Raw genomic sequence first — 21,137 nt, 5'->3', positions numbered from 1 at the left:
TAGGAAACGGGCGTCATGTTTCAGGGCATAAGCAGAGTCGCCAGCAAAACTTGGGACGTCTACCAAGAACATATAATGTCCCAGAACTGTACAACTTGGTCTCACAGCTAGTATCCACCATAGTCCAAAACCCCTTTTACAAAATTTAACCCTGGGGCTCCTGGATGGCTCAGTCGGTCAAATCTTTGACTTCAGTGCAGGTCATGATCTCGGGGTTCTGGAACTGAGCCCCACATTGGGCTCCCTGCTCAGCAGGGAGTCTGCTTCTCCCTCCCCCTCTGCCACTCCCCCCAACCCTGCTCATGCTATCTCTCTCTCTCTCTCAAAAATAAATAAATAAAACCTTTAAAAATAATAAAGTTTATCCCTTTATCCTTCTAGTATAAAATAATTTTCTTAAAAACAGGATTAAAAAAAGATGGTAAAGACTGTTTAAGAAGGGAAGAAAGTCATTCAGGTATTCATGAATGTACCTTTGTTGATTTTCCTTTTTTCGTTAGCTGTACCTTCAGACTTAAATATTAGGAAAATTCTTTACATAGCTCCTAAGGAAATTTGAAGCTGGAGCCTTTTCTTCTGCATGCCTATGTTCTTTCTAGACCAAGTGTGTACATACCCACTATTTTTTTCTTAAGAAAATAATTTTAACATAGAACTTCATGTAGACAAAAACTTCTCATTTAATTAAAAGATAATGATATTACTTATGGTATAAGCTAGATTTATGATGACATTTTCTCCATGTTTGGATCTGCAGGCCTACAGGACTATAAAAGATGATCAAAAAAGATACGATGAAAGAATGTCAGGGTTGGGGCTGACACCAGAAGAGAAACAGAAAAGGGCCACATCACCTGGTGAGTGCTATTTGAGACTCAATATATGAAGGGCAAGTTAAAAACAGTTTGGGTGCTGTGCTTTACAGATGTCTTACAGACATGACGACACTGTGAGATTGTAAGTTTCCAGAAACTGTGGAATTACCCCAGACCTGGGAGCAATTTGTTAAGGTATTTGACTGGAATTTGAGTTTGAGAATAGTCCCTAATGAAGATTGGGATTGGTTGGTTTTTTAAAAATATATATATATTAGACTCTTAAAAGGCAAGTTTTAAACTCAGAAGACAAGATTGGTGAGGAAAGTTATTGGAAAAGACATAAAGGCCCTTTTTTTTTTTTGCAATGAGAAAATTCTTTTGGTCTGTTTTTTTCCCCTTTAGAGTCTTTGGAGTTTTCAAGTTCTTAAAGATATATTTGTTTTCCTAACAATATAGCACTAGCCGTCACTTCTATCCCCATAACTGGCTTGATTTTTCAGAGAGGAATGTTTTAATCCCTTAATAAGGCCCACAACTCTGTGCAGGTGATTTATGTATGTTGCTTTCTTCAAAACACGTCCTTTTTCTTAAACATTGTATAATAATCCCCAATTGACCTGCTGGGTTTCCCCCCCTTTACTGCTAACAAAAGGTGAAACTGAAGTTGATATTTTCCTATTGGTCATTAGGAAGTTAATGGGAAGAGGAGAAACTTTCTGATACATGCTTTCCAATGTATTTTAGAAATAGCTAGACATTTAAGCTAGGTTCTAGTTCTTACAGACATAATAATGGATGAATGATGTTGGCCAAATCATTCGCCTCTTTGGGGGGTATTTTTCACTTACAAAATGAAAAAGATACTTGCTTTTCTTGTCCTATCAGGCTGCTGTGAAGTTTGTCAAGATTAATGTAGGTACAGTGTTTGCTACCTCTGTGTGTAGGATTGAAACAAGTGCAAGGTGATTTTTTTTTTTTCTTAACAGTGGCAAGGAGAGGCGCCTGGCTGACTGGCTCAGTTGGAGGAGCCTGTGACTCTTGATCTTGGGGTCAGGAGTTGAAGCCCCATGTGGGGTGTAGAGATGACTAAATAAATAAATAAACTAAATAGTGGCAAGGAGTCATCTGAGATTTTCAGAAAATTCATCCTGTCTGGTGTGTTGCTTACAGCTCCAGAAGGAGAACCAGTTCCTCAAGTCAGGGTACCAAGTCACGTTCCATTCCTGCTTATCGGGGGAGGCACCGCTGCTTTTGCTGCAGCCAGATCCATCCGGGCCCGGGATCCTGGGGCCAGGGTAAGGCACACACTCTTCTGCTTGGCACGGAGGGTAGTCTGCTAGCACTTAGCCAGGGGCAGCACTTTGACATCCGCCTCTTAAATGACTCGGCTGTGATGAGTATCATTATTTTCTGTCCAAAGGTCCTGATTGTGTCTGAAGATCCTGAGCTGCCATACATGCGACCTCCTCTTTCAAAAGAACTGTGGTTTTCAGATGATCCGAATGTCACAAAGACGCTGCGATTCAGACAGTGGAATGGAAAAGAGAGAAGGTGCGTTCACTTCTGTAAAATGGGCCTGACCGGCAACTTGAACAAAGCACAGGGCATTGGTCAGGAGTCTGCACAGACCACGTCTGGTGCATAGGAGAGCTGCCTCGGCTGCACACTGGAGTCCGCTGTGGTGCACACTCGGCACAGCGTAGAGGCAGCAGGCTCCCGTGGCAGGCGTCCTGGATCCTGTTACCCGATCTGCCAACAAGTGCAGCTGTAAGGTTGGCTTCTGCAGGACTAGTGCGCCTATTTCCAGGACCTTTCTTCTAGACTTCTGCCATGAAGATCAGCTTGGCTGTGTTGTCACTTCCTTACGTTACACTTGCTGAGGCGTCTCCAGTAAAAGCAAAAGACAAGACACTGTTCTCTGGCATTTTCCTTGACACCCTAGCAGGCATGCAGAATTGTGGTACTAGAGTGTGGGAACACCGTTGGGAAGAGCCTCTTTATTAAAATGTTTGCCTGAAAGACTTGGAAAGATGGGTCCAGAAACCTTCTCCCTCTATAGAACTCCATGGATCTCTTGATTCCAGTACCATGTTTTTGGGTTCCAGTTTTTTTCTTACTAGTGATCTCTTTGTTACTAGACTGAGTTTTACAGATCTACCCACCTCCCTCATCCCCATTATCATGTTCTGTTCTCAAGCAGGGTGCGTACTGTCAATTACGTTAGCCATCCCTTAATTAGTATCTCACAGCTAATGTGTGCTCTTTGAGGCAAAGCCCTCTCAGGAGCTAGACCTAGCTGTCCTTCGACCAGCACCATTCTGAACAACCCATTTAGGTGGATGTGTGAATACCAGCTCCCTGGGTGGTGTTCTTGTTCTAATTTGGGGTGGGGGTTTGTTATTTTCTTTCAGATTTATTTAAGAGAAAGAGAGTGTGCAGTGGACAGAGGGGCAGGGGGAGAGAGAGAATCTCAAGCAGACTCTATGCTGAGCACAGAGCCTGACACAAGGCTTGATCTCATGACTCTGAGATCATGACCTGAGCCAAAATCAGTAGTCAGACACTCAACCAGCTGAGCCACCCAGGCGCCCTTTCTTGTTCTAATTTTGAACCTAAATCCAGAGCAGGGTTTCTCAACCTTGGTGCTATCAGCGTTTAGGGCTGGATAATTCTTTGTTGTGGGGGCTGTTCTGTGCATTGTAGGATGTTTAATAGCATCCTTGGCCTCTACCCACTAGATACCAGAAGACTCCCTCCCCACTAAGCTGTTACGGTCAGAAGTATCTCTAGACATTGCCAAATTGCCCCCAGGTGAGAACCACTAGTCTAAAATACCTCTGTGTAAATAAGTCATGACCAAGATTTAGTGGGCTTGAAAACTTACTCTGCAAAATGTTTCTAAAGGTTTTCATGATTGAAACAACTTTACTAGAGCTATGGGAGAAGTTGATGGCAGTTCCAGGTGTTTATGGTATTTTCTCCTTCTTCTCTGTACAGCATATATTTCCAGCCACCTTCTTTCTATGTCTCTGCTCAGGATCTGCCTCATATTGAGAATGGTGGTGTGGCCGTCCTCACTGGGAAGAAGGTGAGCTAGTAAGCCGTGCCCCTTGTCCAACTCCATGTGGGCCCCAAGAATGGAGACTTGTATTCCCATTGCCATTTGTGTCTGTCCTGCCACTGTAGTTCATTAAAGAAGGATCGAGTCCTTTTAGATTTGTTCTCGCCTGTCTTCACTGCTTATTATTTCTTCCTGGGGGAAGCACTAATCTCAAAGCCTAGAGTAGCATGTCAACTAAACTTTCCCAGAGAAGTCAAACTACTGAGATCATTGACTCTGAACCTGTTCCTTCTCCAGATTTGCTCCTCTGCCCTTCCTTTGTCTTCCTGTTTTCCACACTAACATTTCTTTGGGATTATTGATGACAAGAGATTGACAGCGGTATATTATTCAGGGTAGTAAAATAATTTAGGCATTATGTCAACACGGGAAATACCGTTAGACTTTACAAAAGTGAATGCCCGAGTAATGGGGGCAGTGACTGGAGGGCATTTGTGGGGTCCAGGGTGGGTTTTGTTTTGCTGTGGTATGTTTCATTTTTGTTAATGGGAGGTGCTAGTGTGTATTTGTAAACCAATGGCGGCGTTCCAGTGGAGAGGGAAGGGTTATCAGAAGGAGCAAAGTCCAGAGTAGATGGGATCCAGAGCACAAGTAGAGGAATTGACCTTTGCTAGGCATAAGCCTGCTTCTTCTAGAAGGAGACATAGGCAGATGAGGTGGATATAGGTTTATGGATAAGCTGGTAATGAGACAGTAGGTATAAAGTATGCTCTGTGTGTAAATAACACAACAGGCCCTGCCCTTTAGGGCCTAACAGTATTTAAGCAAAAACGAACAGATAATCATAACACATAGATATGGAGTAAAAAAGATGGGCACAGTGTATTGTGGGAATTACTGGGAAACAAGCCCGGTATAGAGGTGATTTCAGGGAAGGCTTCCTGGAGGATGACTTCTTACAGGATGGAAAATTGTATGGAATGATGAAGAATTCACCAGTGGTAAGTGAAGCGAATTCAAGTAGAAAACAGCATAAGCAAAGATATGGGGGTATGAAAAAGCACCTTTTGTGCAGAGAAACAAGCAGCTAGCTACTGACAGAGCAGAAAGTATAAGTTAAAGAAGGGCAAAAGATGAAACTGAGAAGTTATGCTGGGGCCTGACTGTGGAGTGCTCTCTTGTATAGAAGAGCTTAACCTTTACCTCATGGGCACTGAGGGTCTCTTGCATTTTAAACACGGTTATAAAACAGACTGAACTTTAAGTAATCCTTTTGGCTCTGAGGAGGATGGACCAGACTAGAGGTAGACCATTTTGAAGACATTGTAATAATCTAGGCGAGAGATGATAGAGCCCAAATTAGGACAGTAGTAGCGGTGGTGGTGGCGGCGGTGGTGGTGGTGGTGGTGATGGCGCTGAGGAAGTAGCAGTAGCAGTAAACATAATTTTAAAATTTACAGATATTATCTTTACAGATAATTATCTCAGATATTTACAGATATTTTCTTTATAGATATTAACAGATATTAGCTTTACAGATATTATCTCATTTTCTCATAATAATCTTATCAGGTAGGTACTATTATTATTGTCATTTTATAGAGAAAGAAATTGAGATTAAAAAGAGATAAACTGTTGGGCACCTGGGTGGTTCAGTCAGTTTAGTGCTGGACTCTTGATCTCAGCCCAGGTTGTGATCTCAGGGTTGTGAGTTCAGGCCCCACACTGGGGTCCATGCTGGGCCTGGAGCTTACTTTAAAGAAAGGGTCAACTAACTTGCCTATGATTATATAGTTAATATGTGGGGGAGACAGAATTTGAGCCCAAATCTGTCTCTGACTCCAGAGCCCAAGCTCTTAATAACACCATTGTATAGTTTCCTGACAGGTGACAGAGAGTGGGAGACAGACCAGAGACATGCTTAGAAGGCGGCCTCGATGGGGCATGGTGATAGATTGAAGGTGGAACATGAGCAAGAGGGAGGAGGCAACGATGCCTTTCTGATCTCCGGCTTGTATGGGAGGGGGTGGTATAGCCCCAGCCGAGAGAGATGTTACAGGAGGAAGACCTCATTTAAGGGGGAAAGAAAACTTCGTTTTGGACTGTTAAGTGTGACATGGAATATATTTGTGGAGTTGGCCTGTGAGTTGGATAGTTGACTGTGATGTTTAGAGGAGGGATCTGGGCTCAGAGATCCGGGAATGTGTAGGAGTTAAAACCGTGAGAGTGGGCCATCTCCACAGAGGCCATCTGTGGAGAACTTTGCAGTCAGAGGGGAGTGGGACAAGGATGGAACCCTGCGGACCCCAACTTTTAGGAGGGAGGCTGAAGACGAGACCACAGAGGAACTAGGAAAGAAGTTGAAGAGAAAGCCCAGGACAGGGGCTGAGCGAGGTTGGAGAGTTTCAAGAATGATCAAGGACTCCTTCAGAAAGTTTAAATGAGAAAAGGGAGACACCAATTGGTAGGAGCTCGAGGAGGATGTAGAGTCAGAAGTGGGACTCGGGGGGCACCTGGGTGGCTCAGTGGGTTGGGTCTCTGCCTTCGGCGCCGGTCGTGATCTCAGGGTCCTGGGATCGAGCCCCGCATCGGGCTCTCTGCTCAGCGGGGAGCCTGCTTCCTCCTCTCTCTCTGCCTCTCTGCCTACTTGTGATCTCTGTCTGTCCAAGAAATAAATAAAATCTTAAAAAAAAAAAAAAAAAGAAGTGGGACTCAGGACAGGACAGACCAAAGGCGAAGTCCTCAGATGTCAGCAGAGAAGCAGGGGATGAGAGATATTTGACAGAGAGAGATCACAAGTAGGCAGAGAGAGGGAGGGATGCAGGCTCCCTGCTGAGCAGAGAGCCCAATGTGGGGCTTGATCCTGGGACTCTGGGATCATGACCTGAGCTGAAGGCAGAGGCTTTAACCCATTGAACCACCCAGGCGCCCCATTCTTCCCTCTTTTAGTGGGAATATTTGTTGAATGTTACCTTCCCAACATTATAAATTGAGTGTCTAAGTGATATAACTTACCATTTTAGTCCATAAATCTCTGTATCAGGAGAATCCACACCCCAAACCAATGCAGAGATCATCCTGAAGACCTTGGACTTTAAGCCTGTTGTTATGATAGATGAGACTTTTAAGTTCTATATGTTGGGAAGGAAGCGGGGGTGTTTTATATGCTGAAAGGAGGTAAGTGAGTATATGTGATGGTGGGAATAAATTGTGGGAGAATACATTATTGTTCAAATTATTTATGGCCCCTTTCCAATGGATGATAGATCATGAATTTGCCTGAGGAGATGGTTCTGGGCCAGAAAAGAAGGGAATGGGGTTCAGGCACAGAAACAGCACAGAAAGGACACCTCATCCCGGAAGCTACCTCATCCCGGAAGCTGGAAGGAAGGAAGTAAAGTTTTTCTTCCAGGGGTTGGGAGGTGGGAAGCTGAGGAAGATCACATCTAATGGCTTCACTTGTTCTTGCAATAAACTAGGGTACCAGGTGGTTGGTTATCTGAGAGTGAACAGTGTGATGGTTGAGTTAGTGGGGTTGGGTTGAAGAGATAGCTTACCCAAGGACAAACCAAAGGCTAAAGAAGCTACTCACCCATACAGTCAGTTCATGTCCTTGCCTCCAGAAGGCTCAGTGGAGGGCCCTGTCACATGTTTGTAGAGCTACCCGTACTGCCCTTATCAGAGCATTTCTCCCTCTTGATTGTGTATGTTAAATGGTCTGCCTTGGCTACTAGACTCTGGAGACAGGGAAGGTATCTGTTTTTCTCACTGTCATGTCCCCAACACTTAGCGTAGTCCCTGACATGGTAGGTTTTTAATAAGTATGTCTTGAACTAATAGTCTGGCAGCTGGGAGAAAAGAGAGCAGAGACTGGATCTCAAGCTCCTCACCATGAGAAAGAGGAGGTTGCGAGGAAATTAGAGGCGGTAGCAGGAGAACAGTTTGGGTGATCTAGCATGGGCCCAGATTGGTTGGAATCGAACAGCCCACTGGGTAAGCAGAGAAAATCAAAAGCAAGTATGGGTGACAGCGGGACTGGGAAAAAAAGCTGGAAGAATGGAAAACTGTGACCCCCAAAATGGGAAATTCAAGGTAGAAATAGAGCTTCAAGGGATGGGATCCCGGATGTGGCTCGGAGGAAGAGGAGGAGCCAGCTTCCAACGTCTTCAGGGATTGAGGAGTGACCGGGAGACGGCTGCATAGAGGTGACTGGTAGCATGTCGGTGGGTGCTTCTCAGAGGGGTGTGAGGGCACACGAATCCAGAAGCCACAGTAGTCAGCACCCCTGCCCCTGGGTGTGCTAGGGGAGGAGTGTGGGTGAATGAGCAGTCTCTACATGTGAGCTGTCCTTGGCAGGAGAGCTGAGTTCTAGCGAAGGGTAGAAGGTAGACTAAATCTCCTGTAAAAATGTTGGAAGATGCAGGAGTGTTGTTAACAAAAAAGTAAGGTTTCCAGAAAAACCAAGCAGAAAAGTCTGTCTCTGTTCTCATTTCCACAAATCGGACAGGGACTCTGGGGACTGCAGGGATTTGTTTTAATGTTGACTCCCTAAGAAGCTATGACCACTTGGAGAGACTGGGTACCAGAGACTGTGGTGCCAGTGGTTACTTAGAAATGGTTTCTTAAGGATCGCCCTAGGTCAAGAACGAATTCTTCTCACTGGGCTGATGACTGAAGGTACAGGGTTCCGTTGTGGGGTAATGGAAATTATCTGTAATTATAGTGGTGATGGTTGCACAACCTTTCGAATATACTGAAAACCACTGATTCGTACACTTTAACGTGGTAAGTGTGTAGTGAATTATGTCTTGATAAAAAGACGTTTAAAGCTAACTCATCTGTCTGTGTGTGTCCCAGGTAGTACAGCTTGACGTGAGAGGCAACATGGTGAAACTTAACGATGGCTCTCAGATAACCTATGAAAAGTGCCTGATTGCAACAGGTGACTATTTCTCGAGGTGGATTTCTTCCCTGGTATAGTTCATTTGAGTTTTAGTACAGAAGGCATTACTTAACCTTAAGAAAAAGAAGTGGGTGTCTTCTCTTGGTGCAAAGCCTAGCTAATGACAGGCCTCTGATCAGCAACCTTTCTGGAGTATCCTTGCTGCCCCTTTGGGTAAGGGCACGGATGGGTATTGAAGAAGATGGCCTTTTTCTCTCCCCGCTTAGCCCTTGCCCTCTGCTCTCTGCCCTGCGCCCTGGAAGGGATACAGCCTCATGGCTTCTTTTCCAGTTCCAATCAGAAATCAAGAAAGAGAGGAGACTGAAGCAGTCCCTTAAAGGAACATAGCATGCTTTCTGGTGATGCCCCTAGAAGGATTTAGGGAAGCAAAAAACAGAGCCTTGTGTCCATCTCTGGGGAGGGCGGGCCCTTTGTAGAGAGCCTCACTAATGGCTTCTCCAGGGAAATTGACAGAAGCCTGCTGAGAAGCCAGGTGAAGGGACACAAAGCCTCTGGGCCCTGTGGGTGCTGAGGGGGCCACAGTGCCAACTTCATGGGGGGCTTGTTTGGACTAGCTTCCCACTTGTTGAGCTAAAAGGGTTTTCCTGCTCCTATTTCCAGGAGGCACTCCAAGAAGTTTGTCTGCCATTGACAGAGCTGGAGCAGAGGTGAAGAGTAGAACCACGCTTTTCAGAAAGGTAATTGTCTGTTTAGTGCTTTCATTGTTTTGATTTTTGAAGAGGTAGCATAATCACGTGGTCCCCAAGTTAGCACCCAGGAATTGGGAGGTGGGAGTTCTATTTATGGGAGACTTGGTCTCTGGCCTTGAGCAAGTCACTTCCTCTCTCTGCACCTTAAATACCTCACTGGAGGGTTTTCAGCTCCTAGGCAAAAAATACATCTAGTGTTTTTGATTGCTTGCTGTAGTTCCTTCCGATTGCCCTTCTGTATTTTTTTTCCTGATGCTTTTGAGTCATTGGAACTCCTTATAGCCTCTTGGCATTTTGCATTGCAAATGCTACTGCAGAGCCTTTGAGGAGAAAACTCTTGAGTACCTAAGTGAAAAAGGAAGGGGGAGCTTTGTTTCTTAAGGCTGTGCTTTACTCTTGACCCCTGCGGAAATGTTCCAGGCATTCTTAGGGTATTTGAGAATACTGGTATCATCCTTTCAATTATTTTTTTTTAAGATTTTATTTGTTTATTTGACAGAAATCACAAATAGACAGAGAGGCAGGCAGAGAGAGAGGGAGAGAGGGAAGCAGGCTCCCCGCCGAGCAGAGAGCCCGATGCAGGACCAGATCCCAGGACCCTGAGATCATGACCTGAGCCGAAGGCAGCGGCTCAACCCACTGAGCCACCCAGGCGCCCCATCCTTTCAATTCTTGATCGAATGCAGTTTATCAGCCTTTGGCGCCATTGACAATTTGGGCTGGATGACCGTTCCTTGTGAGGGGCTGGCCTGTGCAAATAGGGCATTTAGCAGTATCCCTGCCTCTGCCTGTTACCTGCAAGGAGCACGTCCTTGCCCCCAGCTGTGGCAACCCGAAATGTCTCCAGAAATTGCCAGATGTCCCCTGAGGGAGAGGAGGCAAAACTGCCCCCGATCGAGAACCACTGATGCTAGAAGGAATATTCCAGCGGAGAGAGAAATTTACTTCAGTTACAGAGGCTGTAATTGAGCCACTTCATACAAGGAGATTTTATGTGCAAATTACATGTCAAAGATCTAGCAGAAAATATTTCTTGTTATTATCCTATGTCCCTTTGGGAAATCAGTGGACTAAACTGGTATGATCCTGCAGATTGGAGACTTCAGAACCTTAGAGAAGATTTCCCGGGAAGTCAAGTCAATTACGATAATCGGTGGGGGCTTCCTTGGGAGCGAACTGGCCTGCGCTCTTGGCAGAAAGGGTGAGTACTGGGTGGTGATGTCGATTTTTCTTTCTCTGGTTTTATATCCTGTTCTTCCTGGGGCTCTAACAAATTCCAGGGATGCATTTGCCAGGATCAGTAGAAAGGTTTGATTAAGATTTATGTGGTAAGGGGTGCCTGGCTGCCTTAGTCGGTAGAGCATGCAACTCTTGATCTTGGGGATGTGAGTTCAGGCCCCATGATGGGGGTAGAGTTTGCTTATAAAAAAAGAAAAGATGTATGTGGTGAAAAGCTAAGCACTGAGCTTAGTTCTCGTGAGGAATCCCTTAGTGACCAAAAAGCTATCATCTGAGCAACTGAACAGAAATGCTTTCTTTCCCTTCCTCTAGCCTCTAAGCCAGGACTCCTCAGAAATAAAGTATTAAAGGGGTGACTGGCTGGCTCAGTTGGTAGAGTGTGTGACTCTTGCTCTGGGGATTGTGAGTTCGAGGCCCACACTGGGTATAGAGATTACTTAAAAATAAAATTTTTATCTTTAGGGGCGCCTGGGTGGCTCAGTCAGTTAAGCATCTGATAAATCTTTTATTTTTACTTTTTTAAAGATTTCATTTATTTGAGAGAGAGTCCAGGCACACACAGAGGGATAGGGAGAAGCAGACTCTCTGCTGAGCAGGGAACCTGATGTGGGGCTCAATCCCAGGACCCTGGGATCATGACCCAAGCCAAAGGCAGACGCTTAACCAACTGAGCCACCCATGCGCTCCCTGATAAATCTTTTCAAAAAATCATTTTAAAAAAAAGAAAATATTAAGGAAAGGAAGTTATTGGGATGATAAAGGCAATGCAGACTACAGAGTTGTATGTATATTTGAATTTTTATTCCTTGTAAAAGTCACACTTTCTTCAGACATATGATGGTTCCCAGTTCAACCGATCTATATATTCTGGTTTGAATGTTTGATGGCAGCCATTTTCCTCAATGTCGGTTTTCGGCTATGTGAAATCAGGCCATCTTCTCAGGAGGGTGCTTCCTGTTCACAGGCCAGAGGCACAGGCGTGAGCCTGTGCTGCTGCCTGGATGTAATGCACTTAGTTCTGGTACCTGTTGTATTTGCCTTGTCAGTGCCCTCGTGCCCCAGTGCCCCACGAATAGTAGCTCTGGCCTAGGTCACAGCGTTGCCCTGTGTGTCACGATTGGCTACCTGCCACTCCATCGCTTCTCTTCCTGTCCTCGCAGGATTGGCTTCTGCCTCCTGCTCTACCTACTCTGTTTCTTCTTCCCAGCTCGAGCTTTGGGTACAGAAGTGATTCAACTCTTCCCTGAGAAAGGAAATATGGGAAAGATCCTCCCTGAATACCTCAGCAACTGGACCATGGAAAAAGTCAGACGAGGTAGAGAGACTTTCCATATGCTATTGCTCTTTCCTTTGAGTGAGCCCTAATCCAAAGTTGGCTTCTTTGGGAATCCCCTTGACATATGCCATATCGCCTGGCAGGTGAACTATTTCCACCATTCTCCACTCAGCCAAGTTCCTGTAGGTGTTCTGAATTTGATGCACAAAATTCCCGGAAGTACTGAAAATGAGCTGTGGGTGTGCGTTCTTGTGGTTCCCCAAGGCTGCCTACGTACTGATGATTACTGGCTTTATGATGGGGGTGCCTTTAGTCACCTTCCCTTCTTGTCATGAAGGTGGGACGCTCTCAGGCTCAGCCTCAGGTCTTGTTTGCCTTCACAGAGGGGGTTAAGGTGCTTCCCAATGCTATTGTGCAATCAGTTGGAGTCAGCGGTGGCAAGTTACTCATCAAGTTGAAAGATGGCCGGAAGGTAAGGAGGGGAAGGCTGCCAGACCTTCCCCTCTACCCCCCCTTTCCTCATTTTTATTCCTTCATTCGATAACAGTAGTTTTCGTGGCAGCCACCATTAACACTCTCATAATTTTCTGAATGAACTGTTCCTTCCATTAAAATAAGAATGATGAGAGCCAGAGTAGACATCTGTGAACCACTTTCCCTTCCCATTTGTATCACAGATTTTTTTGAGACCTTTCAAGGGTGGCAGCTTTCTGTTCTGACGATGTGGGGTATATTTGTGTTTGGAGGAATTTTATAAAGTAGACCTTTAAATCTGTTTACCAGAGTTATATAAGTTAATCGGTGATTTTTTTTTTTTTTAAAGCTCCAGTTCCTAGTAAAATAATGTTCAGTTGCTATGTCCATAGACATACTTGGAAACTGTGGTAATTGGCTGAATTATTTCTTTTTTCCCCCTCAGGTAGAAACTGACCACATAGTGGCAGCTGTGGGCTTGGAACCCAACGTTGAGTTAGCCAAGACAGGCGGACTAGAGATAGACTCAGATTTTGGTGGCTTCCGGGTAAATGCAGAGCTCCAAGCGCGCTCCAACATCTGGGTGGTAAGTGTGCTACAGCACAAGCAGGAATGGCTCCTTGTCCACAGCCCGTGAGCAAGTCTGCCTGGCAGTGTGCAAAAGCTCAGTAGCACCTTGCCCAGATAGAGGCAGAATGTTTGGAGGCTGAGGATGAAGAACAAAAACTTCACTGCTTGATTTACAAGATCAGGTATGGCTTCATGCCACAAGCTAGTGGAAAAGGAAATGAACAGTGTGTGCGCCTACAGAAATAGAGTTCTTCCCGTTCTATGGTTGGCAGCTGCCATCGCCATTGCCCTGATGGGCATGTGCCCAGCTTTCAGATGGATCTGCTGTTCGCTTTGCCCGAAAGTGAGCCCAGGGAATGGAGGATGAGGCAGTTTTATAAAATTCTCTAAGGGGGGAAATAACTCAGTTTTCGTTATCCTTGAGCACTATTTTTAGCTGTTTTAAAAAATCTGTTATGACACAAACAAGACTATAGTATGTAGGAACCATGAGATAATTTCCCCATTGTTAGATCATTACAAATGTATTGTGTTTGATTAGGTACTCTGCAACTAAGGACATAGGAACTTTGAAGGTTTTTTTTTTCCCTCAAAGCTTTTTTTTTTTTAAAGATAAAGTGTACTGGGTTTTTTTTTTAAGATTTATTTTATTTTAGAGCATAAGCAGGGGAAGGGGCAAAGGGAGAAAGAGAGAGAGTCCTAAGCAGAGTCCCTGCTGCTGAGTGCAGAGCCTGTCTTGGGGCTAAATCTTAGGAACCTGATATTTGTTATGCTCCACAAATAAGTGAAACCATATGATAATTGACTCTCTCTGCTTGACTTATTTCACTCAGCATAATCTCTTCCAGTCATAACAAATATCATGGAGGACAAGGGGGGATAGAGAGGAGAAGGGAGTTGGGGTAAATTGGAAGGGGAGGTGAATCATGAGAGACTATGGACTCTGAAAAACAATCTGAGGGGTTTGAAGTGGTGGGGGGGTGGGAGGTTGGGGTACCAGGTGGTGAGTATTATAAGGGCACGGATTGCATGGAGCACTGGGTGTGGTGAAAAAATAATGAATACTGTTTTTCTGAAAATAAATAAATTGAAAAAATTAAAAATAAATAAATCTGATGCTGAAATCACACATCAGATGCTTAACAGACTGAGCCACCCATGTGTGCCTAGAATATACTGGATTTTTAAAAACTTGTTATAAAAGCAACATGTAGGGGCACCTGGGTTGCTGGGTCATTGTCTATCTTTGGCTCAGGTCATGATCCCAGGGTCCTAGGATCAAGGCCCACATTGGGCTCCCTGCTCCCACATCGGGAAGTCTGCCTCTCTCTCTCTCCCATTCCCCCTGCTTATGTTCCCTCTCTTGCTATATCTCTCTCTCTCAAATAAATAGACAAAATCTTAAAAAAAAAAAAAGGCACTATGTAGGTGTACCTGGGTGGCTTAGTCCGTTGGGCATCCAACTCTTGATTTTGGCTCAGGTCATGATCTCGGGGTTGTGAGATTGAGCCCCGCATGGGGCTCCCTGCTCTATGGGGAGTCTGCTTGAGGCTCTCTCTCCCTCTCTGCCCCCTCCCCACCTCTCTAAAATAAATAAATCTTTAAAAAAGCAATATGCATTCAATATAGAAGACATAGACAAGAATGAGAAAGGGGGAAGAAAAAAAAGAGGGGGGGAATCACCTACAGCAGCCACCAATATTTTGGTGTATTTCCCTCCCTTCATTTTCTTCTGAATAGGTTTTTTTTCCCTTTGTTATAGATGGTCATGGTGAGTGTACTACAGTAAACCTTTGTGTTCTTTTCCTTTTTACTTACCATTTTTTTTTTTTACTTATACCATTCTAAGGTATTTTCCATGTTGCTTCAGATGCTAAAGACTGTATAATAGACCACCAAGTGGATTTCATAGTTTATTTCAGCATTGTTCACATGCTGCTGGATTTTTGAGGTTGCCCTGGGGGAATCTGAATAGCCACAAAGGGTTAGAGCACTCACGTGCCACATCCTTAGGGAAGTTGGCCTTGTTCACCTCCAGCCAGAGGCTCTCTCTGCTTGATCTGTACCTGTCACGTGGTACCCTGCATTGCACTCCAGTGAGGAACGATGCTGCATCTTCCTCAACTAGGTTATATGCTCTTTGTGGGCAACGTGGAGGTCAGGTTTGTCTCAGCCACCCAGACAGTATAATGCTTTGTACAGAAATAAGTTTTCCATAAATATTTGGTGAATGAAGGAATAGATACTGAATGACCGAAAGAAAATCTTATCTTGGAAAAGATTTCTAGGTGAGAGGCGGTCTCACACCTACAAACTGGTTTCTGTGCATAGGAAAGAATGTTTTGCAAGTCATGGTTATTAAATATCGGTCTCTGCTAAGGGCAGAATGAGAGAAGAAATAGGTGTGTGCTGCAGCATAGAAAATTGAGGTGCACTTTGTGGAAGCATAGAATAGTTTTTTGTTTGGGGGGGTTAGCATAGAATAGTTTTTTAAAAATGGAATCTCAACTTTTTTTAGTAAGTATGGGTGCGATTCTGGCCTAAATAGAAAACACTAATTAGTTAACAGCACAAGGGCTCTTTTTAAGCCCTCGAAATGTATGTTCTGTCTTTGTTTTTGTTTTTATTTACCATGTGCTCATGTAATGTGTTTGTTTTCAAAGGCAGGAGATGCTGCATGCTTCTATGATATAAAATTGGGTAGGAGGCGGGTAGAGCACCATGATCACGCTGTTGTGAGTGGAAGATTGGCCGGAGAAAATATGACTGGAGCTGCTAAGCCATACTGGCATCAGTCGATGTTCTGGTAATAGTTCTGTGCTTTATGGACTGAACTGGTTAGAACACAGAAGTAATGGAACCAGAGTTACAGTTTGGTTTCCATGTGGGCCAGTTAGCCTCATACAGAGGGGAGAAGACTTCCATCATGTTCCCATGCATTCTACACCAAAGCAGCTTTCTGGTAGAAGGCCCCACCTGTAAGTTAAGCTTACAGGTGAATGAGTGGAGGCGTCATCAGCACTTCTGGTAAAATCAGCTTGGGGTTTTGAGCTATGGTCGGCAGTACAAATGTGTGCCCTTAGCTAGAGCTGGCACTGTATTGTCATTTGTTCTTTGGTGCTAATGAGCCCAACGTACTGTCAGAAGACAGTCCATGGGCAACCGGCTGGCTCAGTCAGTGGAACATGCAACTCTTGATCGTGGGGTCATGAGTTTGAGCCCCATGTTGGGTGTAGAGATTACATTAGACAGCCCACTCAAGACCAGCATTTCAAAGTCAGGCATCTATAGGCCGTTCTCTGGATAGCAAAAAGTTAGCAAGGGACATTCCTGAGTGCTGGCATTGACCTTACTTGGCACACTCTCCTCTCGTTGAAAGGTGGGATACATAAAAAACTTCACGGTTTCAGAAGCCTCTAGGCAGTTTCTATTGGGGAAAATTTTCAGCTGGTGAGAATACATTTCAGGAAAATCACACACAGTTTTGTGAGCAGGCAGCAGAATCATAACAGCTGGGTTTCAGGGTCAACACCTATAAGATAATGCAGTTAGGAACAAAAGAGTCCATAGCTAGATAATTTTCAGTTAGGTCTCCAGACCAGCATCCAGGAAGTCATTGTAGATCGTTCCCTGAAGATACCAGTCCAGTGAGCTTCTGTGGTCAAGAAAGGACAACGTGGGAATAAAAAGCAGAGCATAAGGAATTTAGTCCACGATATTCAAGTAGCATCATAAGGGGACAGACGGTAGCTTATGCCTGTGGTGAGCACTGCACAGTGTGTAAACCATCAAATCACTAAGTTATACACTTGAAATGAGTGTAACACGGTATGTCCACTGCCGTTAAATTTTACTTACTGACTTACTTACTTAATGATGCCAAAAGGTAGAGCACCAGAAACAAAACCATGAGTAGTAGCCTCACGTGATTACAAAGCCATCGTGTGTCTGTGCCACAAATACTCTTGGAAGTTCCTGGCATAGTAAAAACTGTGTGATGATGATAGGAAAAGTTTCCAAGAAGATTAAAATAAAACCTTGAAAATGAAGTCTCAGAGGAAATACTGTCCATTGATGAAACTGTAAAAGATCTCAGATTCTGAGTTCTGTAAATACGGAGTACCCTTTAAAGCATCAGAAAGGCAGTTTTAGGTTGAGTTGAAAGAAAGTGGTGAATAGTAAATTTGAAGAACCCTTCACCCCCCAGGGGGTAAAGGCATGGATAAATTTCCGAAAGTGTAGATCATCGTATGGTATGTGATAAGTATAATGGCTTTTTAAGGAAAATTAAAGCTGCTTTGGGATAGGAATGCTTTCTCACCATTGTCCCCAGATGCCCTGGCAAGCAGACCGATCAGTTTGGCATTTCCCTTGCTGCACAAACCAAGTTCTTTGGTTGGCATGAACCAAAGTGTGGTGTCTTAGAAAAAATTAAAAAATGTACCACCGTGTCATTCTTTGCAGCCTCTTGACAAAACACCCTCTTCTCTCTCCTTCCTTAGGAGTGATTTGGGTCCCGACGTTGGCTACGAAGCTATTGGTCTTGTGGACAGTAGTTTGCCCACAGTCGGTGTGTTTGCAAAAGCAACTGCACAAGACAACCCAAAATCTGCCACAGAGCAGTCAGGTAAGGAAGCCCAACTAATTCTCTGGGTAGAGTGTTGAGAAGCGCTGGTCCAAATTCTCCTGAACAAGGGGTTTCTGTATTGACCAGAGGGCACTGTCAGTGAAAGCCTTTCTTCATGTTGTGCTTTAAAATAAACCCAACCCGTAGTCCTCACTCTTTGGTGGTCTGAGAGCTGGCAAAATCAGGTATCCTGGTCCGAGCGTAGACTCAGATGTGGTGGGTGTTCATCCTAGCCTCCGGGCAGTGGCTCTCTCGGCGACACTGGTTTAGTTTGCCTCGAGGGACTGGGAAGCTCTGTGCACTGAAGAAAACCGGAACTTTTGTGATTTTAATTTTTTAATTTTTTATTATCCTCATTATTATTAGCCTCCTGCTAATCCCAAGAACTTTAGTGTAGGACCTGTTATTCTCCACAGACCCTGGGCAGTGAAAAACTGGGCTGAGTAATTCTTGAGCTGCCTGTAATTCCATTTGTCATGTCTTAGTGCCAGGTTTTCTTCAGATGGGAGGCATCTCTCAAGGAATGAACTTCTCTCCCACACATGACTCTTTCATTAACTCTTAGACCTGTTCTCTCTTCCTTCCATGACCCCAGCTGAAGTTACTTAGCCTCCATGTCCTCTTGTCAGAGTCGTCCCAAGAACAGGTTGTTCTTGAAGGAGAGAACAAGACATTATAAGGACATGGAGGTCCTTTTCCTGTGTAATCCAGGTGGATGACATACACCCACTCCTTCATCTGGCGCTCTCCAGAGAAGCGGATCCAGGAGAGGGAACCGGGGACTTAGAAACTCTGGGGCACTACTCTGTATCCTGCGCAGAATTGTTCAGAGCCAGCCTGACAGTTCTCAGAGGACAGCATGCCCCCTCCCCAGGAGGAAACCCCTCCGCTTCGTTTTTCCATATGGAAGTGCGCTGTCCTGCTTTGGCCAGAGGGCCTCTCTAGCAGCACTGTCCAGTGGACCTTTCTGCTCTGCCCACTACCTTAGCCCCTAGCTGCATGTGGCTTTTTAGCACTTGAAATGTGGCTCGTGCAAATGAGTACTGAATTTTACATTTGATTCAATTTTGGTTAAAATTGATTAAATTTTCATTAACTTTTAACGAATTTTAATTGAAATTGCTGTTTGTGGCTAGTGGCTACTGTACTGAATCGTGCAGCTCTCAAATGTTCCTCAGAGGATAAGAGCAAGTCTTCTGCAGTTTGAAGAAATCCAGATACCAGGAAATAATCCACACATACATTTAAAATGAAATGGTGGGGCGCCTGGGTGGCTCAGTGCATTAAGCCTCTGCCTTCGGCTCAGGTCATGATCCCAGAGTCCTGGGATCAAGCCCCGTGTCAGGCTCCCTGCCTCTCTGCCTACTTGTGATCTCTGCCTGCCTCTCTGCCTACTTGTGATCTCTGCCTGTCAACTAAATAAATAAAAATCCTAAAAAAACAAAAAAGAAATGGTAAGGGAGGCAAGTTCTGGGTCAGACTGACGCCGTGCCCTGGGGCCGGCAAGGAAGAGCTTTTGTCGGCTTTGCCAATGGAGAGGAGCTGGAGAAGGCTTTACTTTCTAAGTGCTTACTACGGGGGCATAAAAACAAATCCTCTAGGAGCAGCTTGAAGCAGGTGTCGAAAGATACTTGCCTTCTAGAATTTCCTAAGTTCATAACTGACTCTCATTTTGATTTTGTTTGTTCTGGGGATTGGCCACAGGGACTGGTATCCGCTCCGAGAGTGAGACAGAGTCTGAGGCCTCAGAAATCGCCGTTCCTCCCAGCAGTCCTGCAGTCCCCCAGGCCCCTGCCCAAGGGGAGGACTACGGCAAAGGTGTCATCTTCTACCTCAGGGACAAAGTGGTGGTAGGGATCGTGCTGTGGAACATCTTCAACCGAATGCCAATAGCAAGGAAGGTGGGTACTCATCAGAGCTCCTTGAGGAAGATGGGACCTGTGGGCCGGAAAACACGCCCGGGACGTCATCGGGTGCCCTGCTGTGCATTGTCCACCTGGGTCAGACCGTGCCTAAGCAGAACAAAGGTGTAGCCTTGGCTCGGGAGCATTTCGTTTTTAGTTAGGACTTGGCTGGGTGGCCAGGGAGTTGGCATACACTCATTTGGGGTTAACAGAGGGCTATTCCCACAGCTCCCAGGGCGATGTGGGCGTTGGCCCAGGCCCCCCCATTGTGCAGGCTGGCCTGGCGCACACAAAGCAAGTCAGTGACCCACTGTTCCTCTCTCCCTCAGATCATTAAGGACGGTGAGCAACATGAAGATCTCAATGAAGTAGCCAAACTCTTCAACATTCATGAAGACTGAAGCCCCCCAGTGCAACAGGCAAGCACTTTGCTGTCCCTGACAGCAGCTCGGATGAGTAAAGGAGCATTTTTTATTCAGCACACTTCCTCTGTATGTATGAGTTTGAATGGTAAAGTCCTTTGTGAATATCTCAACCATGTAGGCAGATTCTTAATGTTCACATCACTAAATAAAACCTGATTCTTCTAAATTAAATTCTGTTCTCTTTGAAAGGGAACGGGTGGGCGAGGGGAGGAAAGTTGTGCATCTCAGCGAACAAGCACACTGGAGTTCTTACCAAGTGCATGAGTTTTCTCAGCCTCGTATTCCCTGCTCCACATTCAGCTGCTTTCAGTTCCCTGAATGTGTCTCTGGCCCCATCCACTGTTAAATGAGTGAACACAGAAACACATGGAGCAGAATCTGCTTTACCTGGAACAGTTCCTGTCGTCCCGCTCAGAACGGGCTTGGACCCGCCAGGGGCCAGAAAGGTCACTTACTGCCGAAGAAACAAGGGTGCAGAGACCTGGTGCTTCATGGCTAAGCCTGGAGACTGAATCCTTGAGGGATTGTCATCTCTCAACTCCCGTCTCTCGATCCTTCATGCCCCGTCCCTCAAACTGGAAATCTGCTCTTCCCTCACCCTTTTTGCCGAAAATAGGCTTATAGACACACCTCATTCTACAGATGATTTCCTGAGAACAGAAGTGAGGGTTTCATAAATCAACTCATTTTTTTAAAATTTCAAATGAGGGGCGCCTGGGTGGCTCAGTGGGTTAAAGCCTCTGCCTTCGGCTCAGGTCATGATCTCAGGGTCCTGGGATTGAGCCCCGAATCGGGCTCTGCTCGGCGGGGAGCCTGCTTCCTCCTCTCTCTCTGCCTGCCTCTCTGCCTACTTGTGATCTCTGTCTGTCAAATAAATAAATAAAATCTTTTAAAAAAATAAAATAAAATAAAATTTCAAATGAACTTTTAAAAATCAAATCTTGGGGCACCCAGCAGGCCCAGTGAGAAGAGCATGTAAGTCTTGATCTCAGGGTCATGAGTTTGAGCCCCACATAGGGTGTAGAGTATTTATTTATTTGACAGAGAGAGAGATCACAAGTAGGCAGAGAGGCAGGCAGAGAGAGAGGAGG

The 21,137-nt window shown here is 45.1% G+C and overlaps 1 protein-coding gene across 2 annotated transcripts in view; it reads left to right on the top strand.

The window, feature by feature from the left end:
* Nucleotides 1-20,217, top strand: part of AIFM1 (apoptosis inducing factor mitochondria associated 1) — a 32,934-nt gene extending 12,717 nt beyond the window's left edge. For both annotated transcript variants that reach the window (XM_059157468.1, XM_059157467.1), the window contains exons 3-16: nt 758-857; nt 1,989-2,113; nt 2,239-2,369; nt 3,816-3,906; nt 8,737-8,821; nt 9,443-9,519; nt 10,624-10,732; nt 11,978-12,085; nt 12,430-12,518; nt 12,966-13,106; nt 15,754-15,896; nt 17,593-17,717; nt 19,422-19,618; nt 19,951-20,217. In XM_059157468.1, the coding sequence (XP_059013451.1) occupies nt 758-857; nt 1,989-2,113; nt 2,239-2,369; nt 3,816-3,906; nt 8,737-8,821; nt 9,443-9,519; nt 10,624-10,732; nt 11,978-12,085; nt 12,430-12,518; nt 12,966-13,106; nt 15,754-15,896; nt 17,593-17,717; nt 19,422-19,618; nt 19,951-20,022 (1,593 nt within the window). In that variant the 3' untranslated portion in view covers nt 20,023-20,217. The remainder of the gene's footprint in view (nt 1-757; nt 858-1,988; nt 2,114-2,238; nt 2,370-3,815; nt 3,907-8,736; nt 8,822-9,442; nt 9,520-10,623; nt 10,733-11,977; nt 12,086-12,429; nt 12,519-12,965; nt 13,107-15,753; nt 15,897-17,592; nt 17,718-19,421; nt 19,619-19,950) is intronic.
* The last annotated feature ends 920 nt before the right edge of the window (nt 20,218-21,137 follow it).

Source organism: Mustela lutreola, chromosome X (genome assembly GCF_030435805.1).
Source record: "Mustela lutreola isolate mMusLut2 chromosome X, mMusLut2.pri, whole genome shotgun sequence".
Taxonomy (NCBI): domain Eukaryota; kingdom Metazoa; phylum Chordata; class Mammalia; order Carnivora; family Mustelidae; genus Mustela; species Mustela lutreola.
Note: the sequence above shows the minus strand (reverse complement) of the source record. Positions and strands in the feature narration are given on the sequence as shown.